The sequence below is a fragment of the Lissotriton helveticus genome, chromosome 7 (assembly GCF_964261635.1).
Source record: "Lissotriton helveticus chromosome 7, aLisHel1.1, whole genome shotgun sequence".
Lineage (NCBI taxonomy): Eukaryota > Metazoa > Chordata > Amphibia > Caudata > Salamandridae > Lissotriton > Lissotriton helveticus.
The window spans coordinates 542,204,944-542,222,401 of record NC_136068.1 but is presented as its reverse complement, the minus strand read 5'-3'; the positions used below and the strand labels follow the sequence as shown (position 1 = coordinate 542,222,401).

At 47.7% G+C, this 17,458-nt stretch overlaps 1 protein-coding gene across 1 annotated transcript; it reads left to right on the top strand.

The window, feature by feature from the left end:
- The first annotated feature begins 4,912 nt into the window (after positions 1-4,912).
- Positions 4,913-11,975, top strand: LOC144766871 (hemoglobin subunit beta-3-like). The gene is made up of 3 exons (XM_078650582.1): positions 4,913-5,068; positions 9,972-10,194; positions 11,827-11,975. The coding sequence occupies exons 1-3, from the start codon at positions 4,977-4,979 to the stop codon at positions 11,953-11,955; spliced, it is 444 nt and encodes a 147-aa protein (XP_078506708.1). The 5' UTR covers positions 4,913-4,976; the 3' UTR covers positions 11,956-11,975.
- The last annotated feature ends 5,483 nt before the right edge of the window (positions 11,976-17,458 follow it).

Below are 17,458 nucleotides of genomic sequence, written 5' to 3'. Positions count from 1 at the left end.
ACCACCTGAGAACTGCATGGTTATACCTCGCAGTATTCACCACCAGAGAGCTGCATGGTTATACCTCACAGCATTCACCACCTGGAGAGCTGCATGGTTATACACCCACAGCAGTCACCACCTGAGAGCTGCATGGTTATACACCCACAGCATTCACCACCTGAGAGCTGCATGGTTATACCCCCACAGCATTCACCACCTGAGAGCTGCATGGTTATACCTCGCAGCATTCACTATGTGAGCGCCGCATGGCTATTCCTTCCAGAATTCACCACCTGAGAGCTGCAAGGTTATACCACACAGCATTCATCACCTGAGAACTGCAAGGCTATACCTCGCAGCATTCACCACCAGAGACCTGCATGGTTATACCCCTCCAGCATTCACCCCCTGAGAGCTGCATGGCTATACCCTCACAGCATTCACCACCTGAGAGCTGCATGGCTTTATTCCCACAGCATTCACCACCTGAGAGCTGCACGGCTATACCCCCACAGCATTCACCACCTGAGAGCTGCATGGCTATACCTGGCAACATTCACCACCTGAGAGCGGCATTGTTATGGCCCCCCCACCATTCACCACCTGGAGAGCTGCATGGTTATAGCCCTCCAGCATTCACCAACTGAGAGCTGCAAGGTTATACCCCCACAGCATTCACCACCTGAGAGATGCATGGTTATACCCCCACAACATTCACCACCTGAGAGCTGCATGGTTATACCCCTCCAGCATTCACCACCTGAGAGCTGCATGGTTATACCCCCACAGCATTCACCACCTGAGAGCTGCATGGTTATACCCCCACAGCATTCACCACCTGAGAGCTGCATGGTTATACCTCGCAGCATTCACCACCTGAGAGATGCATGGTTATACCCCCACAACATTCACCACCTGAGAGCTGCATGGTTATACCCCTCCAGCATTCACCACCTGAGAGCTGCATGGTTATACCCCCACAGCATTCACCACCTGAGAACTGCATGGTTATACCTCGCAGTATTCACCACCAGAGAGCTGCATGGTTATACCTCACAGCATTCACCACCTGGAGAGCTGCATGGTTATACACCCACAGCAGTCACCACCTGAGAGCTGCATGGTTATACCTCGCAGCATTCACCACCTGAGAGCTGCATGGTTATACCCCCACAGCATTCACCACCTGAGAGCTGCATGGTTATACCTCGCAGCATTCACTATGTGAGCGCCGCATGGCTATTCCTTCCAGAATTCACCACCTGAGAGCTGCATGGTTATACCACACAGCATTCATCACCTGAGTACTGCAAGGCTATACCTCGCAGCATTCACCACCAGAGACCTGCATGGTTATACCCCTCCAGCATTCACCCCCTGAGAGCTGCATGGCTATACCCTCACAGCATTCACCACCTGAGAGCTGCATGGCTTTATTCCCACAGCATTCACCACCTGAGAGCTGCATGGCTATACCCCCACAGCATTCACCACCTGAGAGCTGCATGGCTATACCTGGCAACATTCACCACCTGGAGAGCTGCATGGTTATAGCCCTCCAGCATTCACCAACTGAGAGCTGCAAGGTTATACCCCCACAGCATTCACCACCTGAGAGCTGCATGGTTATACCCCAACAACATTCACCACCTGAGAGCTGCATGGTTATACCCCCACAGCATTCACCACCTGAGAGATGCATGGTTATACCCCCACAGCATTCACCACCTGAGAGCTGCATGGTTATACCTCGCAGCATTCACCACCTGAGAGATGCATGGTTATACCCCCACAACATTCACCACCTGAGAGCTGCATGGTTATACCCCTCCAGCATTCACCACCTGAGAGCTGCAGGGTTATACCTCGCAGCATTCACCACCTGAGAGATGCATGGTTATACCCCCTCAGCATTCACCACCTGAGAGATGCATGGTTATACCCCCACAGCATTCACCACCTGAGAGCTGCATGGTTATACCTCGCAGCATTCACCACCTGAGAGATGCATGGTTATACCCCCACAGCATTCACCACCTGAGAGCTGCATGGCTATACCCCCACAGCATTCACCACCTGAGAGCTGCATGGCTATACCTGGCAACATTCACCACCTGGAGAGCTGCATGGTTATAGCCCTCCAGCATTCACCAACTGAGAGCTGCAAGGTTATACCCCCACAGCATTCACCACCTGAGAGCTGCATGGTTATACCCCAACAACATTCACCACCTGAGAGCTGCATGGTTATACCCCCACAGCATTCACCACCTGAGAGATGCATGGTTATACCCCCACAGCATTCACCACCTGAGAGCTGCATGGTTATACCTCGCAGCATTCACCACCTGAGAGATGCATGGTTATACCCCCACAACATTCACCACCTGAGAGCTGCATGGTTATACCCCTCCAGCATTCACCACCTGAGAGCTGCAGGGTTATACCTCGCAGCATTCACCACCTGAGAGATGCATGGTTATACCCCCTCAGCATTCACCACCTGAGAGATGCATGGTTATACCCCCACAGCATTCACCACCTGAGAGCTGCATGGTTATACCTCGCAGCATTCACCACCTGAGAGATGCATGGTTATACCCCCACAACATTCACCACCTGAGAGCTGCATGGTTATACCTCGCAGCATTCACCACCAGAGAGCTGCATGGTTATACCTCGCAGCATTCACCACCAGAGACCTGCATGGTTATACCTCACAGCATTCACCACCTGAGAGCTGCATGGTTATACATCGCAACATTCACCACCCGAGAGCTGCATGGCTATACCCCTCCAGCATTCACCACCTGAGAGCTGCATGGTTACACCCCCACAGCATTCACCACCTGAGAGCTGCATGGCTATACCCCTCCAGCATTCACCACTTGAGAGCTGCATGGTTATACCTCGCAGCATTCACCACCAGAGAGCTGCGTGGTTATACCCCCACAGCATTCACCACCAGAGAGCTGCATGGTTATACCTCGCAGCATTCACCACCAGAGAGCTGCATGGTTATACCCCTCCAGCATTCACCACCAGAGAGCTGCCTGGTTATACCCCTCCAGCATTCACCACCTTAGAGATGCATGGTTATACCTCACAGCATTCACCACCTGAGAGCTGCATGGTTAAACCTCGCAGCATTCACCACCTGAGAGCTGCATGGTTCACTCCTCCAGCATTCACCACCTGAGAGATGCACGGTTCACTCCTCCAACATTCACCACCTGAGAGATGCATGGTTCACTCCTCCATCATTCACCACCTGAGAGCTGCATGGTTATACCTCGCAGCATTCACCACCTGAGAGCTGCATGGTTCACTCCTCCAGCATTCACCACCTGAGAGATGCATGGTTCACTCCTCCAACATTCACCACCTGAGAGCTGCATGGTTCACTCCTCCAACATTCACCACCTGAGAGATGCACGGTTCACTCCTCCAACATTCACCACCTGAGAGATGCATGGTTCACTCCTCCATCATTCACCACCTGAGAGCTGCATGGTTATACCTCGCAGCATTCACCACCTGAGAGCTGCATGGTTCACTCCTCCAGCATTCACCACCTGAGAGATGCATGGTTCACTCCTCCAACATTCACCACCTGAGAGATGCATGGTTCACTCCTCCAACATTCACCACCTGAGAGATGCATGGTTATACCTCGCAGCATTCACCACCTGAGAGCTGCATGGTTCACTCCTCCAGCATTCACCACCTGAGAGATGCATGGTTCACTCCTCCAACATTCACCACCTGAGAGATGCATGGTTCACTCCTCCAACATTCACCACCTGAGAGATGCATGGTTCACTCCTCCAGCATTCACCACCTGAGAGCTGCATGGTTATACCTCGCAGCATTCACCACCAGAGAGCTGCATGGTTATACCTCACAGCATTCACCACCTGAGAGCTGCATGGTTCACTCCTCCAGCATTCACCACCTGAGAGATGCATGGTTCACTCCTCCAACATTCACCACCTGAGAGATGCATGGTTCACTCCTCCAACATTCACCACCTGAGAGATGCATGGTTATACCTTGCAACATTCACCACCTGAGAGCTGCATGGTTCACTCCTCCAGCATTCACCACCTGAGAGATGCATGGTTCACTCCTCCAACATTCACCACCTGAGAGATGCATGGTTCACTCCTCCAGCATTCACCACCTGAGAGCTGCATGGTTATACCTCGCAGCATTCACCACCTGAGAGCTGCATGGTTCACTCCTCCAGCATTCACCACCTGAGAGATGCATGGTTCACTCCTCCAACATTCACCACCTGAGAGATGCATGGTTCACACCTCCAGCATTCACCACCTAAGAGATGCATGGTTCACTCCTCCAGCATTCACCACCTGAGAGATGCATGGTTCACTCCTCCAGCATTCACCACCTTTCATGCATAATGCCGGGACATTTCTCAAAAAGTAACATTGCACAGAAAAAAATCTGAACATATTTGGTATTATGCATTGAAAAGCTGCACAAACGGAAAACTCGCAGAGAAATATGCTGCATACAAGTTATAAATTGGATGAATTTGATTAGAGTGGAACCTAACGTTATAGGATCGAAGCAAAAGTAAACCGGGGGGCTCTGTAATTAAGGCTTGGGTAAACGTGGGGTATTTCCACAAAATGATGCTGGACGAAGAACACATACCTATGTCCTTCCAAACACTTGAATCTGTAGAAGTAACATACAAAGATTGTTATTTTGTGTTAGAATTGTGGCGCGAAGCAAAATCATACAAAACTGCACAGTTTCTGAGAAGACGTCAGAAAGGTTTGCGTGGTGGGTGTGGGGAAGCCTGGCATGAAAGATAAGAGGGTCCGGCGTGACTCAGCAGAACGGGCCACCCTGGGTGGGTCTTGGCCGCCGGCCATATAAATCTCTGGGATCTCAGAAGTCTTCAGCAGCAGCAGCTTCCAGCAGCAGACTCTGACTCAACAAACCTCCCAGCACCGCCAGCAAAGATGGTCCAGTGGACAGCAGAAGAGAAGGCCGCCATCACCTCAGTGTGGGCGCAGGTGGACGCGGCGGCTGATGGGCAAGAAACCCTGGCCAGGTATTACTGCGAAGTATAACTTCCCACCATTCCCCGCTGATGTATTTCTTCTCTTTCTACTATTTTACTCGCTTCACATTCCCTGAGTATTACATCAGTATCTTTATTGTGGTCTGACGTAGCGCCTCGTAGGTGGTGAAGGTCGCATTTTGTAAAATTGATTGGAGCTCAATGTAGATCATGAGGGTGGGTTTTATACTATTTTGCTGAGGTTTTATAGAGTGAGACCGTGCTTTCTTGACTGCTTCCTTCTTTGAGTTCATCCATGGACCCCTGATGGGCAGATCGAATCATGCAAGATCTTGTAACACAAAGGTTTCGGGTACTTTCACAATAAAGCTGGCCTTCCTCATGTCTTAGAGGGAGCGGATTCCCTTTCCATAACTGGCACCCGATGATCTTCTCATGTACATAATTCGGTTCTGGCTCTGACGCATCAGAATTTGACTCATAAATAACCTTTGTAAGAAGAACTGTATCCTCAGATGGAATCTCATTTACATTAAGAGGATGCAGTGCTGTACGGAAATACGTCACAAGGGGTGTATGTGATACCCTCAGACTGACTTACATGTACATAAAGAAGGACAACATTTGTAGGGTGAGTTGTATTCCTATGTACAACGCGGACACGATGCTGTGGTCTCGGGGTGATTCTCATGGACATCATTAAAAGGAAAGTGCTGTTGTGTGAGATGGAGTGTCACGAGCATCATGGAAGCAGCAGAGTGCAGTTCAGTAGATTCTCACGTACACGCTGGGAATGCGGCGCTGTAATTGTTGGTGGCTGCAATCACATGACGTCCATGCATTGCAGGCTTCCCAGTCCACCATGGGAGCTGTGGCCTTTACTATCTCCTGCTGGGGTTGGGTATTTTAGCCTAACATGGTACACTTAGAGGGTGGAGGGCTGCAGCTGCTCATAGAGCCTCGTGTGTACTATCAGGGTTGGCAGTTGTAGCCAGAGATGGGATCACATGCACACCATGATGGTGGCATGCCGCAGCTTCTCTTGGAACCCCTGACACTCTATTGGGGTTGGTTGTTGTAGCATAACATGGGCTCCCATGCACACCATGATGGTGGCATGCCGCAGCTTCTCTTGGAACCCCTGACACTCTATTGGGGTTGGTTGTTGTAGTGTAACATGGGGTCCTGTGCACACCATGATAGTAGCATGCTGAAGCTTCTCTTGGAACCCCTGATACTCTATTGGGGTTGGTTGTTGTAGCGTAACATGGGGTCCCATGTACACCATGATCGTGGCATGCCGCAGCTTCTCTTGTGGCCTCTCACATGCTATTGGGGTTGGTTGTTGTAGCGTAACATGGGCTCCCATGCACACCATGATGGTGGCATGCCGCAGCTTCTCTTGTGTCCTCTCACACACTATTGGGGTTGGTTGTTGTAGCGTAACATGGGCTCCCATGCACACCATGATGGTGGCATGCTGCAGTTTCTCTTGGAAGCCCTGACACTCTATTGGGGTTGGTTGTTGTAGCGTAACATGGGTTCCCATGCACACCATGATGGTGGCATGCCGCAGCTTCTCTTGTGGCCTCTCACACGCTATTGGGGTTGGTTGTTGTAGCGTAACATGGGGTCCCATGCACACCATGATAGTGGAATGCCGCAGCTTCTCTTGTAGCCTTTCACACGCTATTGGGGTTGGTTGTTGTAGCGTAACATGGGGTCCCATGCACACCATGATGGTGGCATGCCACAGCTTCTCTTGTAGCCTCTCACACGCTCTTGGGGTTGGTTGTTGTAGCGTAACATGGGGTCCCATGCACACCATGATGGTGGCATGCCGCAGCTTCTCTTGTGGCCTCTCACACGCTATTGGGGTTGGTTGTTGTAGCGTAACATGGGGTCCCATGCACACCATGATAGTGGAATGCCGCAGCTTCTCTTGTAGCCTTTCATACGCTATTGGGGTTGGTTGTTGTAGCGTAACATGGGGTCCCATGCACACCATGATGGTGGCATGCCACAGCTTCTCTTGTAGCCTCTCACACGCTCTTGGGGTTGGTTGTTGTAGCGTAACATGGGGTCCCATGCACACCATGATGGTGGCATGCCGCAGCTTCTCTTGTGGCCTCTCACACGCTATTGGGGTTGGTTGTTGTAGCGTAACATGGGGTCCCATGCACACCATGATGGTGGCATGCCGCAGCTTCTCTTGTGGCCTCTCACACACTATTGGGGTTGGTTGTTGTCAGCGCTTTAAATAGGCTGGTATTGGCACTTTTTAATTTTCGCCTCTTGAGTACCGTAACTTCTCCTAGGACAAGGAGAGTACCAGTACTCATAGGGGGGCCTTGCTTTGACACAGGTGGTGCACTTCATGTTCTCGTGCCTTGCAGCACTTTTAACAGGACCAGCTGTGATTTTGCAATCCTGAGCTGAGTTCACACAGGAGCACTAGAACCGGATCTCTTCTTACCTTGACACAGCAATCTTGTCCTGCTTCTTTGTCACTCCTCCAGCATGGGCGAGGCGGCATGGTGTCTTGTTTACCCTTTGATCCTGCACATTAGGAGCTGAGAGTCCACCATAAAACTAATGGAGATGGTGTGGGGCGCATTCTCCAGGGCAGTGCAGTGTTTCAGCGTGCCATTGTTTTAAATGACTGTAAATGTTAGTTCATCAGCAATTTAAATGGAGCATTTTTACTTGAATGTAAATCCCTGACCTTGCCTCCAATTTTACGATTACCCTCAAACAAAAAAACACTTTAAAGGCAACACAATATTTTTTTTCGGTTTGGTGCATTTAAACCACTTGTTTCATATGGGAAACCATGTTTTACCCAAATGGGACAGACAGCTCCATTGAATGCTTTAGACTTTCAGACAGTTATGGATTTTAGCTGGTAATGCTTTTGCATGCTGTGACTCGTAGTTCTCCTTTCTCATTATAAGTAAGGGTTTCTAAAAAGTCCAGCATGCAACGCTTTGATGGCAAAATTCAGAGACGGTTTTGAACACACCCTTATTATTATTATTAGGGCCATAACCATTGGACATATACTTCCGATTTTTTTACTTTGCACTTGGATTTCTTGCATATATTGCATATAAAGTTTGGAAAGGTTGAGAACCTAGCGCTGCCCCTGGCTCCGCCCCTATTCCCGCCCCACACTCCACCCCCCAGTCCACCGCTCCTTTTGGTGAGTACCTGCACTTATTTTTTTCCGTTTAAAGCACTGGTTGTTGGAGCGTATGGGCTCTTATGCACATCATGATAGTGTAGTTCTGCAGCTTCTCACGGAACCTCATAAATACTGTCTGGGTCGGTTGTTGTAGCAGAACATGGGGTCCCATGCACACCATGATAGTAGCATGCTGCAGCTTCTCTTGGAACATGTCAAACGGTAATTGGGTCGGTTGTTGTGTAACATGAGGTCACATGTACACCATGATTGAAGAGTGCTGCAGCTTCTCATGTAAACTCACGTACATTATAAGGGTGGGTTGTTGTCTCACACCTTGGCTTGGTAGGTAGTGTATTAAAGGCTAGTTTGAAGAAGTTTGAAGAAGCAGGTGTTTGGTGGTTTAGACGGGTGAGGGGGGGTCTGTTGACGAGAGTCAGTGACTCTAGAAGATCTGCTGTCAACTGTATTTTCCTGTATTTTTGGGTAGATCTAGTATTTCTAGTCATGTTTTTCATGATGCTCCTTTGAGAATCTTTATAGTGTGCGCACAACGTGACACACTCCTCACCATCACTGCCAACATCCATCACACCCCACTTCTTGCCACGCCCATAAAGTCACATAATGCGGTTATATTGTCTAGGGCGTAGATTTTATTCACTTCAAGCAGGATAATTCAAGACAACCACTACATGGATATAAGTAAACTACTTGGATACACAGAATATACATGTTGCACCCTCTAGTGATATTTTCATGTCAAAGGCACTAAGATATTAAAATAATTATTACATTTCAGCAAAGCATTAAGCTGTCCATCCTCATGAAAACACTACTGCGCACATTCTGCCGGCAGGCCACAATGTGCTACAGCAAACAGTTGCATTATCTGAACCATAGCATGGCATAACGCCCAGGCTCTCAGAGGTACCTGAACAATGTCAAACTTTCCAGCACACACCTATCAAATACATCAAGACATTAGAATTGTCATCACAGGTGAGCATAGCCTTATGTTGTTCGTAGTCTTGACACCTCTACTGCGCACCTTGTGCCGGCAGGCCACAGCGTGCTGCAACAAACAGTTACCTTACTTGAAATCCAGGGCACCGCATAGCGCACCGGCCCTCCGAGGTGCCTGAACACAGGCAGTTTCCCCAAGATTCATCTCAGTCCTTAAGTGACGTGTTTGAGCAGTAGCGTTGAGGACCACCGGCAGGCCGGTCCCCTTTTTTACCGCCAATCCATTGCACACATCAATCCTACCCCGTCTTGGGGTCCATCCAGTCACTCAACCTCCTTTGTTGAGCATGCCCCTTCGTTGTTAACTGTCAGCGCTCCGCCACCCCGCTTTACCTCAATGCCGGGTGGGTGGGTGGTTTTCCGTCACTCTGCGGCTGTGGTCCAGGGAGACAAAGAGGACGTCCCCCCTGGAGGCACAGCCTTAAATACCTGCCAGATAAGATTCGGTTTCGTTTACCCCTGGACACTCCAGAAACCGCAACTTAAGCCAGTCTGGACCCTCCTCAAAACCAGCCCCCAGAGTGATGCTTGGTCACATGGCGCAACTAAGGGAGCCCCTCCTCTAGGCGAGTGGGGCTCCTGCTCAGGATCAGTAGATGTTTTCACTTGTGTATTTGATTATCTGCTTTTGCTAATAAGAGATAAAGCAAGAATCAAACGTGAATCAGAGATGTATGCAGAGATGATCCATCTATTCCATCTCTTCGTGTTTCTCATTCTTAGGGTGCTGGTCGTCTTCCCTTGGACCCAGAGGTACTTCAGCAGCTTCGGAGATCTCTCCTCCGCATCAGCCATCGCTGGCAATGCCAAGGTTGCCGCCCATGGCAAGAAGGTCCTGTCCGCCCTGGGAGGAGCCGTCCACCACCTCGATGACATCAAGCACACGTTGGCCAAACTGAGCGAGCTGCACGCGGACACCCTGCACGTGGACCCTCAGAACTTCCAGGTGCGGACAAAACAGTATTTATTCTAAAACCTGAGGAATCTTGGAGAGAGAATGTCTGTCATCAGCAATCCAAGAGAGTGAGATCATAATAAAAATTTAGGAGGGGGGGGGGTTAATTCTTCCAGCAAGAGGCAGAGTGCAGATGCAGGGGCTCTAAGCAGAGGTGAAAAACAGCAAAGCCTCAATAACAAGTAAATAGTCTTTTAACGACCTATAAAGTACTTGGTGTGCCTGCAATAAGACGGGGGCCAGCCAGCCCCACAGCAGCTCAAAAACTGTCTGTGTGTGTGCCCGGGGTGCTGTCTCAGCCCTGGCTGACACACATTACTTTGTGGGGTGGGCGCGGGGGGGGGGCTGAAGCCCTTCGAGTCCTATGGGCGCTGCACGCCTGGATTAGCCCAAACTCACATTGCTTGTGTTGAGCCTGTAAAGTTGACAACCATGAACCAAGAGGAGAGCGTGTCACCTCGTCACCTGGAGACTGTGTGCTTTGACTATTTTCACGTGGTGTGGTGGCTACTTGCTTTCCTCTACCCCCAGTTCTTTAATCTTAGAACCCTAGGGGCATATTTACAACTTCTGGCGCATCACTGCTATTCAGCAGGGATGCACCAGAACAGTTGCAACACCAAACAACCCGTGCGCCACCACTGATGCGTCGCATTTACAATGTGGCGCACGGTTGCGCACGGATGGGCAGATGCGCGGCGCATCCTCTGGCGGAATGGCGGCGCATTGCTGGAGTCGCGACGCAGCTCCAGCAAGGCTCGCGGTGCCCTCTGCCTAACATGCTGCGTCAATCCTTACGCCTGCTTCAAGCAGGCGCAGGGTTTTGACGCAGCATGGCCGTAAAAGTGACTGAGTGAAATCTTGTAGATTTCACTCAGCCACTTTTCCGAGGCGTTCCTGCGCCGGATCGCCCCCCCACCCCCGCGCCAGAACGCCCACATGTGGCCTAGGGCTTTACAATGTGATGCATCTCTCAAGATGCGTCACGTTGTAAATACCCCACAGCATGGCGTTGGCTTTGCGCCGCCGCTGCGTCACAAAAGTGACGCAATGGCGGTGCAAATATGGCATACGGGGCTTGTTACTTTGCCCCCTGGGCTTTCAGTGCTCTCGGGTAGGTGTTGTGTGAATGCGCTCCCCTCTATACATACCGATTAGGTAAGTCTCTGTGGTGTTTGTCCGTGCCATTAGCCGCAGTTTCGTCCCTGCTCCTACAAAATATAGCCACTCTCTGCAGTGAGTGCTGGTCAGTCTCTTGTGGACGTTGATTGTCTCTTGCTGTAGTGTGGCAAGGACGCCCTGTGCCCCAGTGGGAGAGTGAAATGCGGCCATCACCGGCCCCCCCTGAACCCCTAACAGCCCTGGGCCCCTGCGTGCAATGCTTCAGCAGAACAATAGATAGCCACACAACTAGGCCTCACCCCCTTAGTCACTGCTGCCATGCTGATATATGAAATGAGAGCTGCTTTATGCCTCTGAGCAAGGAATGGAAGGATGAAACAGGAAACGTGCCCTTAATGTTGCAGATCACCTGCCTTTAACTCTCATGCAGCTCCACGTCATGATTCTTCAATTTTCTCTGCCGAATTCCATCTGACTAACAACCATTTTATTTCCCCTCAGCTCCTTGGAAACTGCCTGGTGATCGTCTTGGCCCGCAAGATGGGAGCCGCCTTCACCCCGGAGGTGCACGCGGCCTGGGAGAAGTTCCTGGCAGTGTCCTGCGCTGCTCTGTCCAAGCACTACCACTAGAGGGCAATCTCTGCAAAGAATTCAAGCACAAGCGTGTGGCTGCGGTCAGTGGATGCTGGTCCGCCTCCGCAGAAGGTTGGAGCACCGACCAAGCTTTCACCCGAAAATGCCTGAATGAATTTGTATGATACCAATAAAGAGATCTGATTAATTTTCTAACAATCTGTAGCCTGTGCGTTTTGGTATTATAATGAAGAATACATATTTTATTCGTGATATTCGCATTACAAAGTTGATAAAATCACATACCATCCACAAAGAGAACGTTTATCCTTGACGGCAAGCGCCATATTTAGAGAGCATTAGGCTATGGCTATCCACTACTGTAAGACAATTTCTAGCCTTCCCCGCCCTTCTAGTCTGATCACTGGCTCTCAGAGCCTATCACCATAGGAATTAGTCCTGAGGCTTTTGGCCTTTTTTACATTTACAGCAGGAATGGCAAACAGTAGGGGTAAAATAACGTCAACCGACCCTTTCTGCAAGAGTAGAACACTGTACAAGTGTGAATTTAATAACATGCGCGGCGCACATCACTTCACTTCAAAGCAAAGGTCCAATTCACAACGGGTCGAATTATCCTTTAAGCAGCTGGTGTGAAAAACTGGTTCTGTGTCCCTTTATCGTCATCGGATGAGCCTGCATGACGTGGATACAAGTATAGTCCTCCCAACCACCCGATAACATCCACCCTATAATATTTTATGCGTTATGATGCCATTAAAAGTTAAGATGTAAGAGTCCAGCAGATCAGAGAAACAACTGTAACTTCTTCTTGTGGGTTCAATGTTAAAAGCAGGCCTTTATCCCACATTCGGGCATCAGTAACTCCTGGGGGTAGGGCTTTGGGATAATATATGAGACCCCGAGATCCCCTTAGAAATGAGTAATTACCAAGCGAGTCACTAATTGCGGTCAATACTCATAATTTTAACTTAGTAACTCCCCAGTGCTTAAAATGTAAAAATCGAAGTGCAGTTACCAGAATACCTGCTTGTTTCTGAGAAGTTCCGGTACTCTCCAATTAAAAGTATAGCATTTCTCTTGAGAAGGGCCGGTTCTCTACAATTAAATGTATAGCATTTCCCCCTCAAAATAAAAAAAGTGCCGGTACTCCCTACCGGACAGGACCGGCCCAATTAGAGCACTGGACTATCTCCCCCTGCACAGGGCTCACTGTTGTTTGAACGCCACTTATCATATTATACACCATGCACCACAAAAAACACCGGGAGCCAATGTTTATAAACAAAAAATACAATCATACTCTACACCTAGCAAAGTAAGTTAGGGTGGATAAACACAGCAGGTACATGGTCCCAGTGGGTTCCAATAAGAAAAGCAAAGGTTGTAGGGTTGGAGCTCACTACTGTGGGAAAAGGCAGAAAGGAAACGTTTGTGCAAATATCTCTGCTGATGGGTGAAGCAGCTTGGACCCTGGCCCAGTGAGAGAGGTCTTCATACAGGCTGGGAGAGTAGTCAGAGGCTAGCTGGAGACCCCAAGTTCGATAATCCGGGATTTTCGAAATAAACCCTACAGCGGGAGGGGATCTGAGCCTGAAAGGCAATACAGCACAACGTCCAGAAACAACATTGACCCTACAAATAGTCTTTAGGGTGAAAAACTCAATGGAACAGTCTCAGTGATCTGGAGCAGTGCTTAATTTGAGTCAATGGTTTTCCTGCTGGACACCAGCACCTAATTGCCAGCACTGCGATTTATGATAGTTTACCACAGGGTGGCGCTGTCTGGTTAATTTCGATATGAGTACAAAAACGCTGCCTATCAGTTCTCATCTACAATGACTTATACCTGCCCCCCAGTCCATTCATATAGCTTTGGGGGGGCCTGGGATAGTATGAATTGTCACGCCTGTAAGAGTGTGATGGTTAGTAGCTGTGATTGTACTGTCATTGGCAGCTGGCAGGGGCAATGTGTGGTGCAAGCTGCTGTGCCTCCCAACCAGAGCCCGGCACTTATTCTTTTACAAATTAAGCACTGGTAGGACAGATGATCTTTTCTCCTTGGGTTGAGGTGTTTAAAGGGTTTCCTCCAGGCCCTCTTGGGTTATGCATAAGCACACTGGATAGCTTTCATAGGGCCATATGTACGACATTTCCATTTTGCATTTCCTCAATAACGAATCCTAAGAAATCACAATTTAGGAAATGGAAAGTACAAAAATTTCGATTTTCTAATAGTGAATTTTAAGCAGTGGCCATAGCTATTCGGAAATCGGAACTTAGGAAACACAAAACAATTGATACTTATGGCCCTTAGACCCCCCCCTTAAATCACTGTCAAATAAAAGTGGTGCTACTGTAAACTGCTCTAATGCCCTTGTGGCATGTGCACGCTCCATGGCACTTTAAAAAATGCATTCGGGAGTGCTTTTTTAAATGGCACATATTACCATTGGATTGTGTCAGATGGCAATAGCATTTCCTAAATACCCATTTCGACTTTAGGAAATTCTTTGTACATGTGCTTAGGAAATAACAATTAGGACATCCGTATTTGTGATATTCTATTTCAGTACTCACAAAATGCAATTTCTATGGGGTAGAAATCGCATTTTGCGACCACATACATGATTTTGTACATTAGGAAATGTAATTTAGCATTTCTTAACAGCCAGAAATTGTGATTCGGTCCATTAAGAAATCCTAAACCTTTCTGTGCATATGGGTGCACTGCATTCAGGCTAGTCTTACATTGCAGCATGTGAAGCAGCACACACTGGGTAAGAAAACCAGCAGTAGCCGAGATTCCCAATGGGGCAGTGGCTGCAGTTCCACTAATCATCATAGAAGTCCAGCCCTTTCCACGCGACTGCCCGGCTACTTGTCATGCATCATGAGGTAGATCTTTAGACCGCCAGAGTAGCATTCAGCATGGACATTGCTCAGGAACAGAAATAGGGAGGGACAGAACAAGAGGCAGAGATGGCCCTGGGCTAAAGGGCTCAGTGTATTTCCTTCAGTATTTAATTTTCAAAAGATTAAACGCTGGGCCCCAAGTCCATGGCAGCACTATCAAATGTCGGGGCTGCCTCATAAAAAGGGCGCAAAGTCTTCATTCCACCTCATGTCTCTTTAATCCACCACCAGACACCCCATGCCCTTTATCTCACTCTGGCAGGTTCCTGCTTTCCCCCTTTGTTACTGTTTTGTCAATCTTTTCTCTTCCTTTTTGTTTCCGCCTACTATGTTTTTCTCTCTTGCTCTGGGTCAAAGTCTGATGAGGAAACACTGCCTTCTTCTGGCCAGAGTGGCATCTAGCAGTTACAGCCTTTAGGGAAGCAAGGTTTGCCTGTTCGATTAGGTTGATGTCCAGTGGCAGCCGGCACAGGTAAGAGCTTGTGAGGTGGAGTGCGACAGGGTGTGGGTCGGGGAAGTCTACATACTACGAGATAAGTTAAATTAAATAAATAAATAAAACCACTTACCTTGCACTCACTGCATCACCGAGTCGGCGATGTGGGGAGCGCAAGGTAAGTGGTTTTATTTTTCTTTAATTTAATTTATCCTGTCATATGTTGACTTTCCCGACATCCATCCCTCTTACCTGTCCCGGCCGCAACTGTTGACGTTTCCTTCCCACAAGAGGAGCTTTGAGTTATTCTTTTTTATGTTACAGCATCATTTATAATATGATAATCAAAAAGACCATCTTCTCTAACTCTTTTCCCTTGCCACAAGTTTCCTTTCTGAGGCGAACCCTGGACCAGTGTGTGTAGACCAGGATTTCAGGTGGAAGTTACTCTTGGCTATTTGGTCTCTTCTTCAATGGAAATAACAAATACTACAGAACGTGTCAGTTAGACATTACTTTCAAATGAATTAACAATCACTAACCTTTCATGAGGAACAAATGTCAAAATCAAGATGGAACAAGATAAATAGTTCTAAAACCTTTTTAATTTATAAAGACAGAAACTCTGATATATATATATATATATGTTTATATTCACTGAAAAAAACATAGGTTTTAGGGGTGTTATAGTTAGCTGGACATTTCACTCGTACAAAACAATAGCACTTTCTCCATTATAGTTAGTTCTGTTAACTATAACTCGCGCCCCTGCAATGCACTGCTGATGACATTACATATTACATTACTCATGACAAGGTCAGTTACATCACTGATGACATCACTGATGATATCATCCAATGACTGTGTGTTTCTGTAAAGTTGAAATATATTTAATATATATAGGGAAAGTCGTATTGAAGAATGAGAGTGTATATAAGTGTTTGAATGGATGATTTAGTAGATGCATGACTAACTCTATAAGTGAGTGATTAAATATATCCTACTGAATGCATGGGTTAGTGACTAAACTGTGTGAATGTCTGTATCCGTCTGTCTGTTGGTGTGTAACCGGCTACATGGGTTTGTGAATAGCTACATGAGTGTCTACATGTGTTATTGATTTGTTGTGTGAGTATCTGTATGTGTGCCTGAGTTTTTATGTGGGTGGGCTGTGTGTGACTCTGTGCATAGATGTGTGAGTGGGTGATTCACTGGGTGTATGGTTTCAAGAGTGCATCTGTGATGGACTGTATGGGTGGGTGAGTGTGTGTATGGGTGTGTTAGTGAGTGAATGTATATCTCAGTGGTACATGTGTGAGTAACTACATATGTGAAAGGCAGTATAAGTGTGTTGGAGTGCATAAATGGCTATAAGTGAGAGTGTCTGATTGTGAGAGTGGCTGTATGAATGAGTGTGTGCTTGTATCAGTGACTGTATAGGAGAATAAGAATGTGCTAGTATGTGTATGAGTGATTAAGCTGGTGTGTGTATAACAGTATAGGTGAGTAAATGGCAGTGTGAATAATTATTTGCATGACTGGCTAGGTGTGTGAGTACCTCTATGGATGAGTGGTGGTGTGTGAGTGTTTAGATAGGTGTATGAATGCATGTGATTGTCCTGTACTGAGTGACCATAAGTATGAGTGACTGTACAGGTGAGCGAGTGGATGTGTGTGTAAACCTAAGAATCAGTGAGTGTGTATGTAGTTATTGAGGTTGGAGTGTCTATGGTTTTGGGAATGGTTGTTTGTAATTTAGAGTGGGTGTATCAAAGGTTATATTAGGGTGTGAGAAGATGCATCAATTTATCACATGGATGATGTCATCAGTGATGTCACTGACCATGTTATGAGTGATGTAATATGTGACATCATCGGCAGTGCATTGCAGGGGCCCGAGTTATAGTTAGCAGAATTAACTATAACGGAGGAATTTCTATGGTTTTGTACGAGTGAAATGTCCAGCTAACTATAACACCCTTGAAACCTATGGATTTTTCAGTGCATTTCTAAGGTTTTTTAAGTGATAATTTCTAACTATAACATGCCTGAAACCTATGTTTTTTTCAGTGGATTTCAAAGGATTTTTAAATGCTAATTTCTAACTATTACGTGCCTGAAACCTATGGTTTTTTCAGTGAATTTCAAAATTTTTCGAATGCTAGTTTCTAATTATGCCTACAGAGG

Bases quoted from the DNA above. Each gene is read 5' to 3' on its own strand.
- LOC144766871 (XM_078650582.1), top strand. From the start codon at position 4,977: ATGGTCCAGTGGACAGCAGAAGAGAAGGCCGCCATCACCTCAGTGTGG. The intron at 5,069-9,971 runs GTATTACTGCGA...TCTCATTCTTAG, and splicing joins GGGCAAGAAACCCTGGCCAG to GGTGCTGGTCGTCTTCCCTT. The intron at 10,195-11,826 runs GTGCGGACAAAA...ATTTCCCCTCAG, and splicing joins TGGACCCTCAGAACTTCCAG to CTCCTTGGAAACTGCCTGGT.